Source organism: Peromyscus leucopus, chromosome 8b (genome assembly GCF_004664715.2).
Source record: "Peromyscus leucopus breed LL Stock chromosome 8b, UCI_PerLeu_2.1, whole genome shotgun sequence".
In the NCBI taxonomy this organism is placed as follows: domain Eukaryota; kingdom Metazoa; phylum Chordata; class Mammalia; order Rodentia; family Cricetidae; genus Peromyscus; species Peromyscus leucopus.
In genome coordinates, this window is record NC_051086.1 from 6,638,933 (window position 1) to 6,653,857 (window position 14,925).

Genomic DNA, 14,925 nt, shown 5'->3' on the forward strand with positions numbered 1-14,925 from the left:
GGAGAGGTGTTCACATCATCTCGTTAAGATTCGATGCTCAAAATAAACACTGCAGCTTTATTTGGAGACCCACATCCTTCCTCACAGGAAGGCTCTCCAGTAAATGTGTACGAAGCCTGAAGCCTGAAGAGGGGCCATTTTCAACAGCTGCCTCACTCACATTTAGACTGCGAACGAACGCCTTCACGAGGCACACAAGAATGTGGACAATTTTGAGCAAAAGGACCGGAGGGATAAATATATTCTGTTTCTAATCACACGAGGGGTCATGAAATGGCACTTTTTTTTTTTTTTTTTTTTTTTTTTTTTTACTTTTGGAGGGGGAAGGGACGACAAAGGCATGAAAATACACAACAGAGATCAGTCGTGGGTTCGAATGAACATACAAAGTGAGTTTGTGCCTGTAGGGGAAGGCACGGAGATAAAAAATACAAAGGACAAATACTTACAGTAGAAACCACAAACGGAACATCAGTTAAGTGAACACAAGACACTGATGAACCCAGTCCGGATGCCGGTGACCCATGAGCAGCTGAGCCAGAGACGGCGGAGAATGTTTGTGAGTGATGTAAGCAGAAAGAGTCCAGGTGCCCCACGACCACTCGGCATGAGAGCCCCGCAATGTACATTCATTTCCCGTGGCAGAGCCTGGCACGCCGGGCCTCCTTCCTTCCCGGCAGAACTGGATCAAATGCACATACGCTCCTCTCCTCTCTGCAGCCCCACATATTTCTGGGGGTTTTCCAGCGTGTCACCCACCCCCTCCCCAAATGATATTTTGTTTTGTCTTGTTTTCAAGCACAGCCTATGAGAGATTGAGATTGGATCCTGCCTGGAGAGACAGACACCAGCCCACTTCAGGGAAGTGCGGCTGTCTCTGGCCTCGGGGCCCTTCCAGAGAGAACTAGAGTAGCCGGGTAAGGCAGAATGCATGCTTTTCATCCCCACTCCCTAGAACAGGGAGCATGCTGTGTACGGTCTGTGAACCAAGTCCAGCCGGGTGCCTGTTGAAGAAAATCGCAGCGGGACAGAGCCCAGCCCTTCATTAGGGCAGCCGAGGGTGCGTTTGTGATGTCAGGGCAGAGCTGGCTAGCGGCAGCAGCAACCATGTGGCTTGCCGAACTGAAACTCTCTAATTACTATTTGGCCCTTCCTAGAAAAAGCTGGCTGAGCCTTGCTCTAGAGACCTGGGTCCAGGATACCCCGTACTCCTACAGCACTGGGTGCTGTGTGTGCTGGCTGCAAAAGCGGTAACCGTGACAGCCTGAGAAAGACCTTAGTGCCGTTGCTGCCACAGGTCCCTTCTCCCCCCCTTTGGCCTTCCTCTCGTCCACCCACTTCGGTCCTTGTGGCTGAACTTCTGCTTTGGCCGTGGAAAGCCCTGTCTCTTAGAGAGCAAAGCCCAAGTATGCAGAGGGTGGTATTCCCCAAAGGCAATTTCCTTCGTGGTCTCCACGCCTTTCTCTCTTTCGGGCTTGCAGAGGCTGGTTTCCAACTTGGCCACACGGATTCAATGTACAGGCCCGTAGGACTCGGCTGAGGTCGAGCTGAGACAGTACAATTCTAGGGATGCTGCCTAAGGAAAGGACCCGGTATGTCCTTTTCCCTCTAGGTATCCGTCTGTTCCAGATGGTAGAAGCCCACATGGGGATAGTGCTATTTCAGCTCTTTTTAAACTAGAACTCACAACAATTTCCCCTCCAGACATGGGCTGGGGTTCGTTTTCTTCCTCCTTTGAGCTGGTTTTGGTGACCCAGTTGTGTGGTTTGAAAGCCATTTATTTAGATGACAGACGTATAAATGTCAATGGTTTTTTTTTTTTTTTTTTTTTTTTTTAAAAAAAGTTAAATTGAGATCCGAAGCAGTGATCAAAATAAACAGACAGGGGCCACTCCTTCAGGTGTCGCCCCGACAGAACAATGGCTCAGAAATGACCCACAGAAAATGCGCTACCCCACGTCCCTTCCAGCAGCTCTGAAATACAAGGTCCCACACACGACACTAACTCAGTTTGGCACTGAGCATGGATAAGCCCCAGCATCCTCTCTGCTCTTCCTCTTCCTCAACAGCCACACCTCCCACTCACTCCTGCCCCAGAACCCAGGTGCCCTGGTTCCTGCAGGCGGCACTGGAAACGGTAGGGTAGGGCCTGGCACCCGTGTGTGGCCCCTCCCCTCCCTGTCTGACCTCCCCCCAACAGAGCACACCTCAGCCACCCACTAGCTCCCACGGACCGAAAAGGACAAAGTTACAAGGCGGACTGCCGGCAGCACTCCTTTGAATAAGCTTAAGTAGGTGCCAATCCACCAGGCACCTGGGACCCTGCCGCCCTGGAGTCTCCGTCTCACCTGTTCATACACCTGCATGAAGTCCACAATTCGCACACATCCTGCGTGTGACACACCCCCTCTTTAATGGTAAATGTTTGGAATGTCCATAGGTAAGAAAATGGACGGCCTGGAGGAAAGCTTTCGTGGCCAGGTTTTCATTTCACCTCCGGATATCGGAATACTCAGACTGTTCATCTTCCCACTCGCTGCTTCCAGAAGGTCCCTGGGTGCTCTGGCCACCTGCTCCTCCTCGGGCATGGGCATTTGGGTGGCTTTTGCTCCCTCGCTCACCCTTGGCGCCTCTGCTGGCTTCTGATAGGTGGTGGCCTGTGTCCCGGTGGTGAGGCCTGGAGAGTTGGACCCTGTCTGCAAGGGGCTGATGCTCAGGAACTGCGGTGGGAGGTCTCTGTATGTTGGAAGTGCAGAAACTCAGGATGGAGCACAGGCCTCCCCAGTTCTGCTCACACTGAGCCTGGACACTGCGGGTGACGGCCTCCTTCACATCTTCCCCACAGGTCAACAGCAGATTTACGAGGTCCACATAGGGCCTAGAGATTTGAGCAGAGGAAGAAAGACTAATGTTGGAGCATGTCCTAACGGAGCCCTGGGGCGTTGTGACTGGGCCAAGAAAGACAGTGCTTAACTTGGGTTCAGTGGGTGATCTTTATGGACTAGGTTCCCGCTCCTCAGACAGGTGTAGAGTCCCAGGACAAAGGGCCACCGACAGTGTGTAGAATCAAAGGAGGAAAGCTGAGGGTTAGGACATTAAGGTAGGCATTTCAGGCAGAGCAGCTGTGTGAACAGGAGAGCAAGGGTGTCCTGGGCACATCCAGGCTACAGGAGCTGCTGAGTTTTGGCTGGAGTGGAGACGATCTTGGCAAATGGTGAAGGGCCTTTAATATCAAATTGGTGTGTGTGTTTGTGTGTGTTTTCAGTGAAGAATGCAAAGTGTTGGGCTAAGGGGTTCCTGAGCAGCTTTCAGGAGCCCCCATATTTGCCCCTCCCAGGTGGCATCAGTGAGGATCTTCTGAGGTCACTTTCCCTGTCTCTGTGCCTCTGACTTTAGGCTCACAATAAAGGGCCTTTTGGAAAACTGATGGGTATGGATGTCTCTGTCTGGGAGAATCTGGGATGGACTGGGATGGGCTGGACCACTTCCCTGTGGGGTCACCTCCCTGTAGTTCTCCCTTTGAAGGTACCAGGGAGTTGGGAATGCTGCCATTGCCCTTTCAGTCAGCCAGGATGTTCCTTGCATTGGAGTGAGGGTAGGCTGTCAGGACCCCCATGTCCAGAATGAGAGCAGCTCTCTGTGAAACCAACACGCTCTGTTCTGGGCTCAGAGCCGTATTCTCCACCTGTATTGGCTCCCCTGAGTTATTCTTTAGCCAAATTGCTGGAGGACTTCACTCGGGACAGAAGTGTGCCCGCTTTTTACATTTATGGGCCTACCTGGTAAAGCATGTCTCCATCAGCGAGTTCTCAGGGCCTAAGTCACTGAGCCTCCCTTAACTCTCACTGGCCTTTTAAGATCCAAGAAGATGTGGGATGCTTCATGTGACTTTGTGTGGCTAACTAGAGTTAAGTCCTGGACAAATCTGCCCATGACATAAAGTCCCGTACCCCGTGTCTCCCCCCGACCTCCCGGAAATCACTGTGGGACATGCAGCCAGCTCTAAGGAGCAAAGGTGTTCTCTCCTCCCCAATGCTTGAGCTGACACTTGGATGGCTCCCCTAGGGCCCTTGTGATCTTTCTCTGCAAGTTGGCAACTTGCGCTGCAAAAAAAGCAGCATTAGGTACTAAGATGTGTGCCACGGCCAATGCTGTCTTTGCTAGCCACTCCTCAAGTGGGAACTGCCCTTACTTCGAGGACGATGTAAGAACCAGGAAGAGGGAAAAGGAAAGTCCCATTTGGGAAATCCTAGGCAAGGAAGGCCTGGCCTGGGCTGAGAACAGCCAGAAGGAATGTTCTGGAACTGTGTTTTGAGGCCTACTTGATTTCTTTGGCATCACAGTTTGCGCACGGCTGGTGGGCAAGGTTCTTAGCCTCTTTCAAGCAGGCTTCTGCCAGCGGTAAGGACAGTACGGCAATGTCTCTGGAGCACATAGAAACGGATGCTGAAAGCTGTTCATGCCCCCTCCATCTTTTGAAAACAAACACTGATTTAGGAAGCTCAAACCCACTGAGTCCATCTGCAAAAGGGGAGCAAGATGTTTGGTCACTTGGGTCGATCTGGGATTCTGAACTGACTCTCTCCTTTAAGCGTCTATACTTTAAAAGATTCTCTCAGGAATACAGTTGTCTCTTGGGTCTTCCCCATCATGGTGTGTCTGCCACTGAACCCTGGACCTATAAGGCAGACACCGACCTCCTGAGGCAGGACTAGTCCCCCTCTCCTCGGCTTGCTCTGTCTTCTCTCTCAAGGACGAAGCTGAGTCCTGTGGGGAGGGCGTGTGTGGCCAAGTAAATTAATCTAAGCCGTGCTTTGGGTTGGCAGGCTGCCTTCTTAGGCTGCAGGCTGAGCCTGTCTGGTGACAAAACCCAGCACTCAACTAAGTGTCGGCAAGGCTGAAGGAGGGGGATGTGCCTGAGGCTCCAAACCCTTGATGGCTGCCAGCACCTGGTGACAGGGTGTGCCGAGGCCAATGGAGGCTGACCACAGCTAGGGGGAGGCAGACGATAGAGAGAGAGTGGGGTGGCCAGGCGGCAGTGACAGGGGCAGCTTGCAGCAGATTGGACGCCGCTGCCACCCCTGCATAAGCACTGGAGAGGAATGGGGTGGTTTGGATTCCGCAGCAACCGACTTCCTCCTCTTTAAAGCGAAAGGCAAAGTTGGCTCACACTCTCTTGTTTGTGACTGTTGCCACACACTCTGAGATGGCTTTCTTGGCATTTGGGGACTGAAAGGATCCTTTAATCAGTTAAGCTGGGGCATTTCATCGCTGCGTGGTGATGGGGAATGGGGGGTTTCAAGGAGCTGGAGTTTGGCCCAAACTCACTGCCCAGAAGTCCTGGCTTAGCAGGAGAAGGAGGCCCTGCACACGGCCGGCCTCCTGGCAATGTTCTTAAGACGCCCACACCTTCTGCACAGGGTCGGCCACCTGCTTCTGCAGAGCAGGCCAGTGCTGGCTGCTGTTGCTTATTCTAAATGGTTGAGGGGATCCTTTGAAACAAGAGTCCCTGGCCTGGAAGCCATGTTCCTGTGGGAGAGACACTAGACACCACAGTGCTCTAACCCTTTCTAAATACTAGGGTGGGGTGTGTGTTCCCCAAAATTGAAAGCCTTCACTTTTCCCAAAGACCTTTCTTTAGAAGATACCAACACTCCACACACTCCAGGAATATATCATAGGACTATGGCAGTTCCCCAACCTCCCTCTCTCAAGACCATCTTAAATATGCTACTAAGACAGAGGTTCCTTGGCCATGATTATGTGCCTCTTTCAAGAGCACCTTGAGGGATGTCACAGTACTCTCTGGTGACGATGAGGTAGAAATTAGGAAAAGGAAGAAGCCCTTGTCATACATGAAGACCCATGAACTTAGCAGGTCTAATTAGAACAGGTCAGGGAGGAACATGGCAGTTGACATTCTGGCCGCTGGCCTATTCCTCACATGGAGTTTCAGTTATACACAGCTCCGTGTCTGCAGATTCAACTAGCCAACCACAGGTCAATGTCTTGGAAGCAACCTGCCCTTGTACCTACTAAAGCAGACTTTTCCTGACATCGTTTCCTAAGCACTGTGCGCTAACAACTACTTCCACAGCAGTTGCATTGTCTCTAGGTACAAGTCATCCAGAGTCGATGGGAGGGTGCTGAGTCATATGCAAACACCCCATCAATTTATCTGAGACCTCCTCATTCCTGAATGTGGAGGTGTGGGGGAGGTCCCTGAACCATCCCCTGTGGATCGTGAGAGGAGAGTGTGCACTACCATTCCCCAGCTGCAAAGTAGGAATCAGTTCTCACGAGGAAGAACGTTAAAAGTTCTCGGCTTCACTAGCCTTCCTCTCTGACACGGAGATGCTAATTTCAGTCTTGCAGTTGGTTGGGAAAGGCAAATGTGGGAATCCATGGATAGCCCATAGCCAAGGTCCTGGCACACCAAAGAGAGATAAAAGATAATCACTATCGTCGATCTCATTGCTCCTTTGCAAATGTTCGGAAGAACAAAGGGGGCTGGGACCGGTCGGCACTGGTTGGCTGAACTGGTGGCTTCCTTTCCCATCTATATCTCCGTCTTTGGGGCCCATGGACCGTGCTGTGTGCTAGAAACAATGGTGTTGTGTCAGTGTGCTTTACTGCTCTGCCAGATCCAGGATCTTACAGCTGGGTAAACGTCAAGGAATGAGATGATTTGGTTCTATCATTGGATCGTGACTCTTCAAGTCCATTTTAGCATGCACGGTTAGCCAACTAAAGTTCCTGATGTTTTGTGTTTTCTGCGGAGTTAGAGAAGGGGAAAGGGGAGGGAAAGGGGCTCTAAAGGCGGAAAGAGCTGCCGGGGAGATTGGAGCCTTTGATGGCCTAGCTGCTGCTGCCTGCTGCTGCCAGGCTGCCTGGACCCCAGCTCCCAGCTTTGCTCCCCTAACTGTGAGTCCTGCACCCCAGTAGGGCTCAGTTTTCTCTTCTGTGGTGAGAATTCGGAGATATAAAGGGTTGATGTGAGGACTGGGTGGACATTGCATGTAACACACTTGGCGTAGCGCCTAGCGCCTAAAGGCAGGGAACCGTCAGTGTGCACCGACTGTTGTTCTGACTCCCATCAGGCAGCAACCAGTCAGGATTTGGCCGTGGGGAGGATGGAGTGCTTCTGAGGGTTTGTACTGAGTAAAAAGAATGGTCTGTTTCTGTTCGTGGGGACTTCAAATCTGATGAGTTCCTGAGGCTTTCTAGCTTTCTGGGGCACACCACCGCAGTACCCACTTGAAGGCAGTCCACTTCCAAAAGTAGCATCCTCAAACACATTTCCAGCCCCCAGGACCCCACCCTTGCCAGGAGACCCTTCCTCCCATTCTCCTGGGGATTGGGGTGCTACTCACTCATGCAGCAGGAGGTCCTTGAAATTTATCATCTCCACAATCACACCGATGTTCCCCTGTGCTGCCGAGCACAGATCATGCTTGAGATAGCATTCCCTCTGCAACTGGAAGACCATCTCCTTAATTGCCGGGCACTTCCTGCTGATGCAGCCAAATCTGTGCCGCAGGGCATGGGCCTTGCACCTCAAGGCATCCTTGATGAATGACTTGCCCTGAGGATAGAGAACACAGAAGGGAGGGGGGCAGAGGAGACGAGATTTTTGTCACTAGCCAGGATGGCATGTGCCAGTCTTATGCTTGTGTTTAAGTTTTTGATCTCAGAGGGCCAAGGTTCCACTCGGATTGATGTGGTTCCGGGTGGGAGGCTACATTCAAGAGTGACAGGACATCCCTGTCGTCAGGCCAGAGTGGATGTGAGCTCTGTACACGAACAGATCTGCCTCTCTTCTAGTTTCCCTGAAACTGGGGCATCCTCCAGGCAGCTGGGCGGTAACCGCCTGGTAGCAGATTCCCTGGAACACCAGGGAATCTGGCTACAACTCCATTGCCAGTATCAGCAGGAGGAGCACAGTCCTTGTTTGTGTTCCATCCCTGGGAAGCAGTGTTCCTGCAGCCTCCCATTTAGTTCCAGTGCTCCAGCTCATGGCCTTGTCTCCTTTTCTCATGCTTCCAGGAGGAACATTCTTTGCTTTTAAACTGTTAGGATTATAGCCTCTAAAAGGCCCACCTGGCATCTAGCTTGCATGTGAGTGGGACAGGAACATCAAATAGCATCCTCCCAGCTCTGCCTCAGAGGGGCGAGGCAGCCAGGCAGGCATACATGTGGCTCACAGCTCTCCTTCCTGGTAACCTCAGCCGATTGTGCCAAGACCAGAAAGGAGACAGCTGTCAGGATGTGGGGGTAAGTTCCCTATTTTCCTCTTACCAACCTCCCTGGCCTGGAGGCACTGCTGGGTATCTACCCAGGAATCTCCCTTCAATTACTATGGAAATATGGAAATAGGCTATCTGAGGAGCTAACTTTTTTTTTTTTTTAAGGCAGGCCTAGAAATCACTGAGTTGAGAAAGTGAACTAGTTTAGGTTGGAAGTGGGAAGCCAGCCAGTATGTTTATTTATTTTGGTTTTCTCTTTAGAAATGTCTACAGATAGTGTCTGATGGTTGAAAACCCACGTGGCACACGTGTCCACTCTGTGGCACCCCCTCCCCTTCGATTTTCTAGCTGGGGCCAAATTTGGTGGAGGGCAGGACTTAGCTCTCACTCTACTAAGTAGTTATACACTGAGAAGTGTCTTGAAAGGGGCGCCTCTAACTTGAGAACATACTCCTATTGGCTGAGAAAACAAGGAAGATGGATTTATGTGAGGGCTGTGGCAATCTGTTTTTTCAGTATTCTTCTCTGACATCCTGTGGGAAGGCCCTCAATATACTCCTCTCTTCCGGATTTCCTATTGCGTGTCCTAGCTCCAGTTGGTTCTGAGGGGGGTACCTTTTTCTAAGGAGCGGCAAGGAGTTCAAAGTTCTCCCCTTTCCTCCGTTTCTGTTTCCCCTTCTGCTACCTCACATCCTCTGCAGTTTGGGCTGCCGCCCCGTCACGTCCCTTTCTGGTTCCCGGGCCTTGCTTTGTGAGGCTGTCCACGGGATGTCAGTGGATGGTGACTGGTGACGTGTCTGAATCACACCTCAACTGTTGGCCTCCTCCAAACTTAGTCACTATGCTCCAATGAAATGGGAGAGGAAGTTTATGAGATGTAACAACAGGGTGTTTCATCAGGGCTGAGAGCCGGGGCAGAAAACGAAGACGAGCCTCATACTACATGCCATCTAAACACTAATGTGGGCCCTCTGTGCTGGGACCATCAGCTTGCTTATTGGTTTTCTGCCCTGCCCAGCAACTCAACTCTACCATGGGAATCTGAGGCAGATTCAGCTCTGACTATAGAACAAGTGAGAGTCAGTCAAGGTTTTGACTTTTCAGAGTGGGAGAGGAGACTGCTCAGTGCTGTTTGGAGGCTGTGAATTGTCTAGGCTGCCTGCCCACATACAGCTGGAAGAGCCTCTGCTGCTACCTCAGCCTTCTCTTCCTAACGCACTTTAGGGGACTGGGTTCTAGTTGTCCAGACAACTGTTTTGTTTTTATTTTATTTTATTTTTTTTTGGTTTTTCGAGACAGGGTTTCTCTGTGTAGCTTTTCGCCTTTCCTGGATCTCACTCTGTAGCCCAGGCTGGCCTCGAACTCACAGAGATCCGCCTGGCTCTGCCTCCCGAGTGCTGGGATTAAAGGCGTGAGCCACCGCCGCCCGGCTGACACTGTGTTTTATTACTGGCTGTGACTTTGACGTCAGGCCTGCTTGGTCTATGCAGTAAGGGCATAAGAATCCAGGAGGATTTGGCCTACCAGCAGCTTCAGAGAGCAGAGCAGGGGTGCCCGGCAGACACCCCAGTACCCTTCTGTACGCCCTTGAGCCCCGAACTGTCTTAAATAACAGTTTAGGAAATGTGTGAGCAAGTCTTTCGAGCCAATATTTCAACCATGCCACACCAACCCAGAATATTCTTCATGCTATATGTTTTACCTGGGCATCGAATTTTCCAGCGTTGTGTAGAAAAGTCATGCAAATCCCATGTAAGCCCCAGATTTCACAAGAATTGTTCTCGAAACACTCAAACACGCCACACCCCACGTCCCCGGCGTTGACCAAACAGTGCTGGATCTCCGCTAAAATGAAAAAAAAAAAAAATTACTAGAGGAAAATTAAAGGGGAAAAGTCGTTCCAATTTCAGATTCTAAGGGGTCGGGGAAATAAAATGTTATTACTTACTACTACTTATAGAAAAGAATTGATATTTGTAAATTTTTGTAAAATTAGCCCAAAATAACAAATATCACAGTCAGAGGTTAGTCTGAGCATTTTCTTTTCCCCCTTTTCTCTTTCCCACTTTATGAAGTAAATGTGGGGATACTCAGTTTAAGAGCAGAAAATATTTCAGCTTTTGAAACCCACAGGGAAAAGTAAGAACTTAAAAAGACTGAATTTCATGAATTAAATGGCCTTCTCTTTGGGGCTGCAGAAGCCACTGCCTTTAAGATCCGGCTATTTCCTTCCTGATCCCAGACGAAAGCGTCCAAAAGGCAACTTCAATTCAGCTTTATGATTCAACACCTAAAAATCAAAACAAGATTCCTACTAAAGCCGTGCCTCCAAACCACCCGCATTAAAAAATGCCAGGTCAGAGAGGCTGCAGCGGCGGGCAACAGCCTCAGAATGGAGGAAGGTGGGGGCTGGCCACCCGCTGCCACTCACTTTGGAGGTTCCTTTTAATTAGGGATCTGGTGTGGTGTGAGATATCACTTAATCCCCTAGAATCCCTGAGGTCCGGGAGCCTGCTACCTCTTCCAAGATGTCCTAATTCGTCAGCCTGAAAGGACAGAATGGGAGCTGTCAGGCTGCGGGAGTGCAGTCTCGAGCCCTCTTCGGCTCACTCAGTTCTACGATTTAAACCAACCGCAAAATTACACTAAGAAAGTGTATTTTGGAAGAAGGGCGGGGCTCGAGTCGAAAAATCTGTATCAGATGAAATCTAGCGAGAGACTGAGGGGCAGGGCGGGTGAGGGACCCTCGACTGCGCGCCTGGACAACCGGGGCCGAGAGGCTGAACTGACTCCACGCGTGGCCGCGGGCGGGACAGCGATCACCCACTTGGGCGCCCCTGACCAGCATTTGTGCACTTGGGCTCAGGCAAGGAGCGCACGCACGCCACGGCCGCCGCGTTCACACGCCCCCCCCCCCCGGGGGGGGTAATAGCGGGGATGGGGGCCTGAGCAAGGAGCCGAGCGGCAGACACGTTTCTTTCTCTCCCGGGAGCTGGGAAGAAGGCCAGCCCCGTGTGCCGCACGCCAGGCTCTGCGCTGCAGCTTGGCGGCGAGCAGGGCCGGCACACGATTTGGGTCGTGTCAACATTTCTTCCCTTGCTGACCTGTCTAGGGGCAAGGGACCGCGGCAGAATCATAGAGGTACACTTTGCGAACCCCCTCCCCCAGAGGAAAAGTTCTTGATGCCATTTAACTGGCCAGCAAAGTTCTGGGATGTCCGGTAATCTTTAAAGGAAGGGGGGACAGTCCATGCCAGGCTGGCCGGCTTGGAAGAGAAGTTCTCTGGGCGCAGGGCGAGCCCAGTTCCGAGGACTCTCGGTGTCTCGCACGGGCTAGCCTGGACGAAGCGCGCCTTTGCGCGGGGCCTGGGACTCTGGCTGGAACTGGCAGCACCAAGCGCTGCCTCATTTCCCCTCAGCCCTGGGGGAGAGCAGCAACAAGTCCTGCCTCAGCCATTTCATCACCCTGTTAGCACGTGCGGATTCCGGGCGCTCAGAGCCCGGCCCAGCCCTCGCTTCTCCTCGTTCTTCCCCTCTGCACGTCCGGAGCCACCAAGAGTTTGCGCGGCCCGGGGTGAGCTCGGGTCGCCGGGTTAGGGCTAAACGCACGGGGAGCGCTGCGGGCGTGCACCGTGTTTTCCCCGGCAGCTCCCGGCTGCAGGACGCACGCGTTTACCTGTGTTCTGCAGGGACAGGCGGCCTTTCTGCTGGGTGCCCCTGTCTTGGGGACCTTCCGGAGGGTTCGTGGCGTCGGTCCCCCGCGCCGGGTCCAAGGTGGCAAACACCAAAGCCAGGGTCACGAACTGGCCCAGCCGCTCCGCACACATGGTTTCTGGGTATCACCCTCCCGCCGGGAGACCTGGATTCTTTGTGCGCCCCTCCTCCTCCTCTTCCTCCTCCGCCGCTTTCCCCCTCCTCCCACTCTTCCTCCTTGCTCGCCCCTTCCCTCCTCCTCGCCGCGGCTCGGATAGAGGTTACCCAGCGCCCTCCCGTAGCTCTCCGGAGAGCATGTGACCAGGCCGTTAGCGGCGCCGCGAGTGCCCGGCGATGGCAGGGATGGTGCCTCAAATATCCCTGGAAGCTCTGGTGTCACTTGAATGAAGGAGTCGAGCAGGTGTTGTCCCGGAGGCTGGACCAATCCGAGACCCCGGCCCGTTTGACAACACCGCCGGGAGGCGGGGCCTGCGCCAACTACTACGGGAGGAAGCGGAGCGCCGCGGCGAGCGCCCCACAAAGTTGCCGACCTGGCGGCGGCCACGCTTTTGCGTGCGTGTGTGTGTGAGCGAGGCCCGAGACGCGTGCGCGTGTGCGGGTGCTCGGGGGCAATGGCCGAACGGGCTGAGGAAAAAAAAAAAAAGTCAAAGCGGATGCCAGTCCCAGTTGCAACTAAAGATTAAGAAAAGGGGGTGGGGTAGGGCGGGGAGGGTCGGTCCTCACTAGGACAGCGTCCTCAGGGCTCGCTTCCGGCTGGGAAAGTTTCCTCTTTGGAACTCAGTGACATTCTAAGCCCCGAGGCCTGGGTAGATTGGAACAGATACCTGGGCACAGAGATGGTGAGAGCAAATTGAGCTCTGATGGGAATTCCTAAGCGTCGTGACGCTTGGCATTTAAAGAACAGGCGCTCGAAGACAGGCGCCAAAACCCCGAAGCACTTGGCCCGAGAGACAGTTCACCTCCCACTTTTTTTTTTTTTTTTTTTTTTTGCCCAGATTTGGTGGGTCCTGCAACACCTGGAGAGTCTCGTCTCGCCCCTCCCCCAATCCAGACGGATTCCTGTCTGGGCTTCAGGGATCCAGGTGACAATCCAGACTTGCATCATTTCCTGGCGAGTCGCTAGGAGGCCCAGGCAGCCTTGGGTCAGGCGGCCGCGGAGCATCGCGTGCTCCAGAGGCCAGAGCTTGACAGACAACTTTAGGCATCTCCAAACACACGCTTCCATTTTTCCTAAGCGCCACTCCGCCCAGCTGAGGGTTTCCTTTACTCATCAGCTCTCTGATGCAAAAATAAAAGCCCAAACCCCCCAAATCTCAGGACGTTCTCTCTCCATCCTTTTTCTCTCTTTTGGAGCCCCCTCCTTAAGCACCCTGGCAATCAGATCACCCTCAGCTGCTATCTCCCCCACTGGAGGAAGCAGGGAGAAAGTTGGGCGCCGCTGGGAGCGCCTCTCCCCCCTGCTGTGTGTGTACGTGTGCACGCTCACGTCTCCCTCGCGCCGGCCCGGGACAGGAACTGCTGCTCTTGGCCTCGTTAACCCGACGGCTTAGTTTGGGGGGCTAGCTTGGTTGGGGGAGGGTGAAGAGGCGAGCGCGGCACCTAGCGCCACCGGGCCCTCATCCGGCATTGGCACTACTTGCCCCTCCCCCGCATTCTCTACCCTAGTCTTGGAGAACAGGTGAGTCTGGGTACCAGCTCTCAACCCACGTCCTTGCCCGACTCCCCGCTCGCCTGCGCACTCTGCTGTAATGCGCCGGGGAGGTTTCATCACGCACCGCCCGCGGCGACTGCTACCCTGGGCCTCCGCACCGAGGCGCACTCGCTGCCTCTTCTGCGCCTACGTGCGACACGCCTGAGGGAGGGGTTGTAGAGATGGGCGCGCAGGTTGTCTTTTTGCTGCTGCTCAGCTTTCCTGGGTGCCAGCTGCCTTCCAGCGACGAGATGGCAGAGGCTGGGGATCAGGGTGACCGCTGCTTCAGATTGGACGAAGTAAGGGAGGACGTGGGAAGGTGCCTTCGGAATGGGCTTTCCAGGGGCAGGACCTCTTGGAGCTTCTGCCCATAGTAGCTCTCCATCTCTCGGGCCCCAGGAAACGGTCACTTCGAATGTCTTAGTCTTCGATGGCCGGAAGAAACTGGCCACTCATACCCATGATTTTAATAACAGTGACTTCCTCATTCATCTTTTGGGGAAGGTGGTGAACAGTGGGTATAACGATGGGCCATCCTCATTGGCCACCTTGCTTGTTTGAATAGTTAATTCAGCTTCCTTTATAAGTTTACGAAAAGCCCCCCCTCTTGTACATCCTTAAAAATAAAACAAACAAAAACATTTTGGTCTACCCATCCCCCCAAACTCTTTAAGGCCGAAAATTTCCTGGGAGAGTCAAGCAGCCCTCAGGCTTCCCTAACTTTAGAGCTGGGTAGACCTCTGTGGCCTCTTCCACGAAGGGAAGTAGCACCAGAGAAATAGAATCTGGAGATTCAAGGCAGTAGAAGGAAACCCACCTTGTCCTGTTGCAGTGAGGCCCTGCACCTGCCCTCGGAGAATATGCATGATTTTAAAAAAAATCATCTTGAGGCTTTTACTCCAACTTCCAAAGGAATTTCATGGTTCTCATCTGAGCCAATTGCTGCTTTAGAAAGAGCACACAGTAGCTTGATGTGTGTGTGGTGCTGTAAGCACACAGCACCCCCTCTGGAAGGTTGGTCTCTGGACCTCCTGGTCAAGGCAGAAGCACCTGGACAAGGGTGTTCTTCCACTTCATCTCACTGGGAGGTCTGCTGGGCGATCCTCTGGGCCAAAGGCCCAGGACAGAATGAGGCTGGAGAAGGGTGTGGCACACCTTTGTTGTGATCCCCTTTTCCCTGCAGATTCCTTTAGCTCATCAGTCCCTCAGGCTGGGTTTGGCAGATGAGTGGAGTGGGCTGGGGACAGTAGATGGCACTTAGAAAGGTAGCATGGGT

The 14,925-nt window shown here is 53.0% G+C and overlaps 1 protein-coding gene across 1 annotated transcript; it reads right to left on the reverse strand.

The window, feature by feature from the left end:
* Positions 1-280: 280 nt before the first annotated feature.
* On the reverse strand, positions 281-12,523 carry Stc2 (stanniocalcin 2). Its single transcript, XM_028893362.2, has 4 exons — positions 11,922-12,523; positions 9,949-10,091; positions 7,374-7,585; positions 281-2,878 (listed from the first exon to the last, which is right to left on the reverse strand). The coding sequence occupies exons 1-4, from the start codon at positions 12,070-12,072 to the stop codon at positions 2,491-2,493; spliced, it is 894 nt and encodes a 297-aa protein (XP_028749195.1). The 5' UTR covers positions 12,073-12,523; the 3' UTR covers positions 281-2,490.
* Positions 12,524-14,925: the final 2,402 nt, after the last annotated feature.

Excerpts from the sequence above, each read along its gene's own strand:
- Stc2 (XM_028893362.2), bottom strand. The coding sequence starts at position 12,072 with ATGTGTGCGGAGCGGCTGGGCCAGTTCGTGACCCTGGCTTTGGTGTTT. Across the intron at positions 10,092-11,921 it reads CCTGTCCCTGCAGAACACAG|CGGAGATCCAGCACTGTTTG; the intron begins GTAAACGCGTGC and ends TTTTCATTTTAG. Across the intron at positions 7,586-9,948 it reads CTGGAAAATTCGATGCCCAG|GGCAAGTCATTCATCAAGGA; the intron begins GTAAAACATATA and ends CTCTATCCTCAG.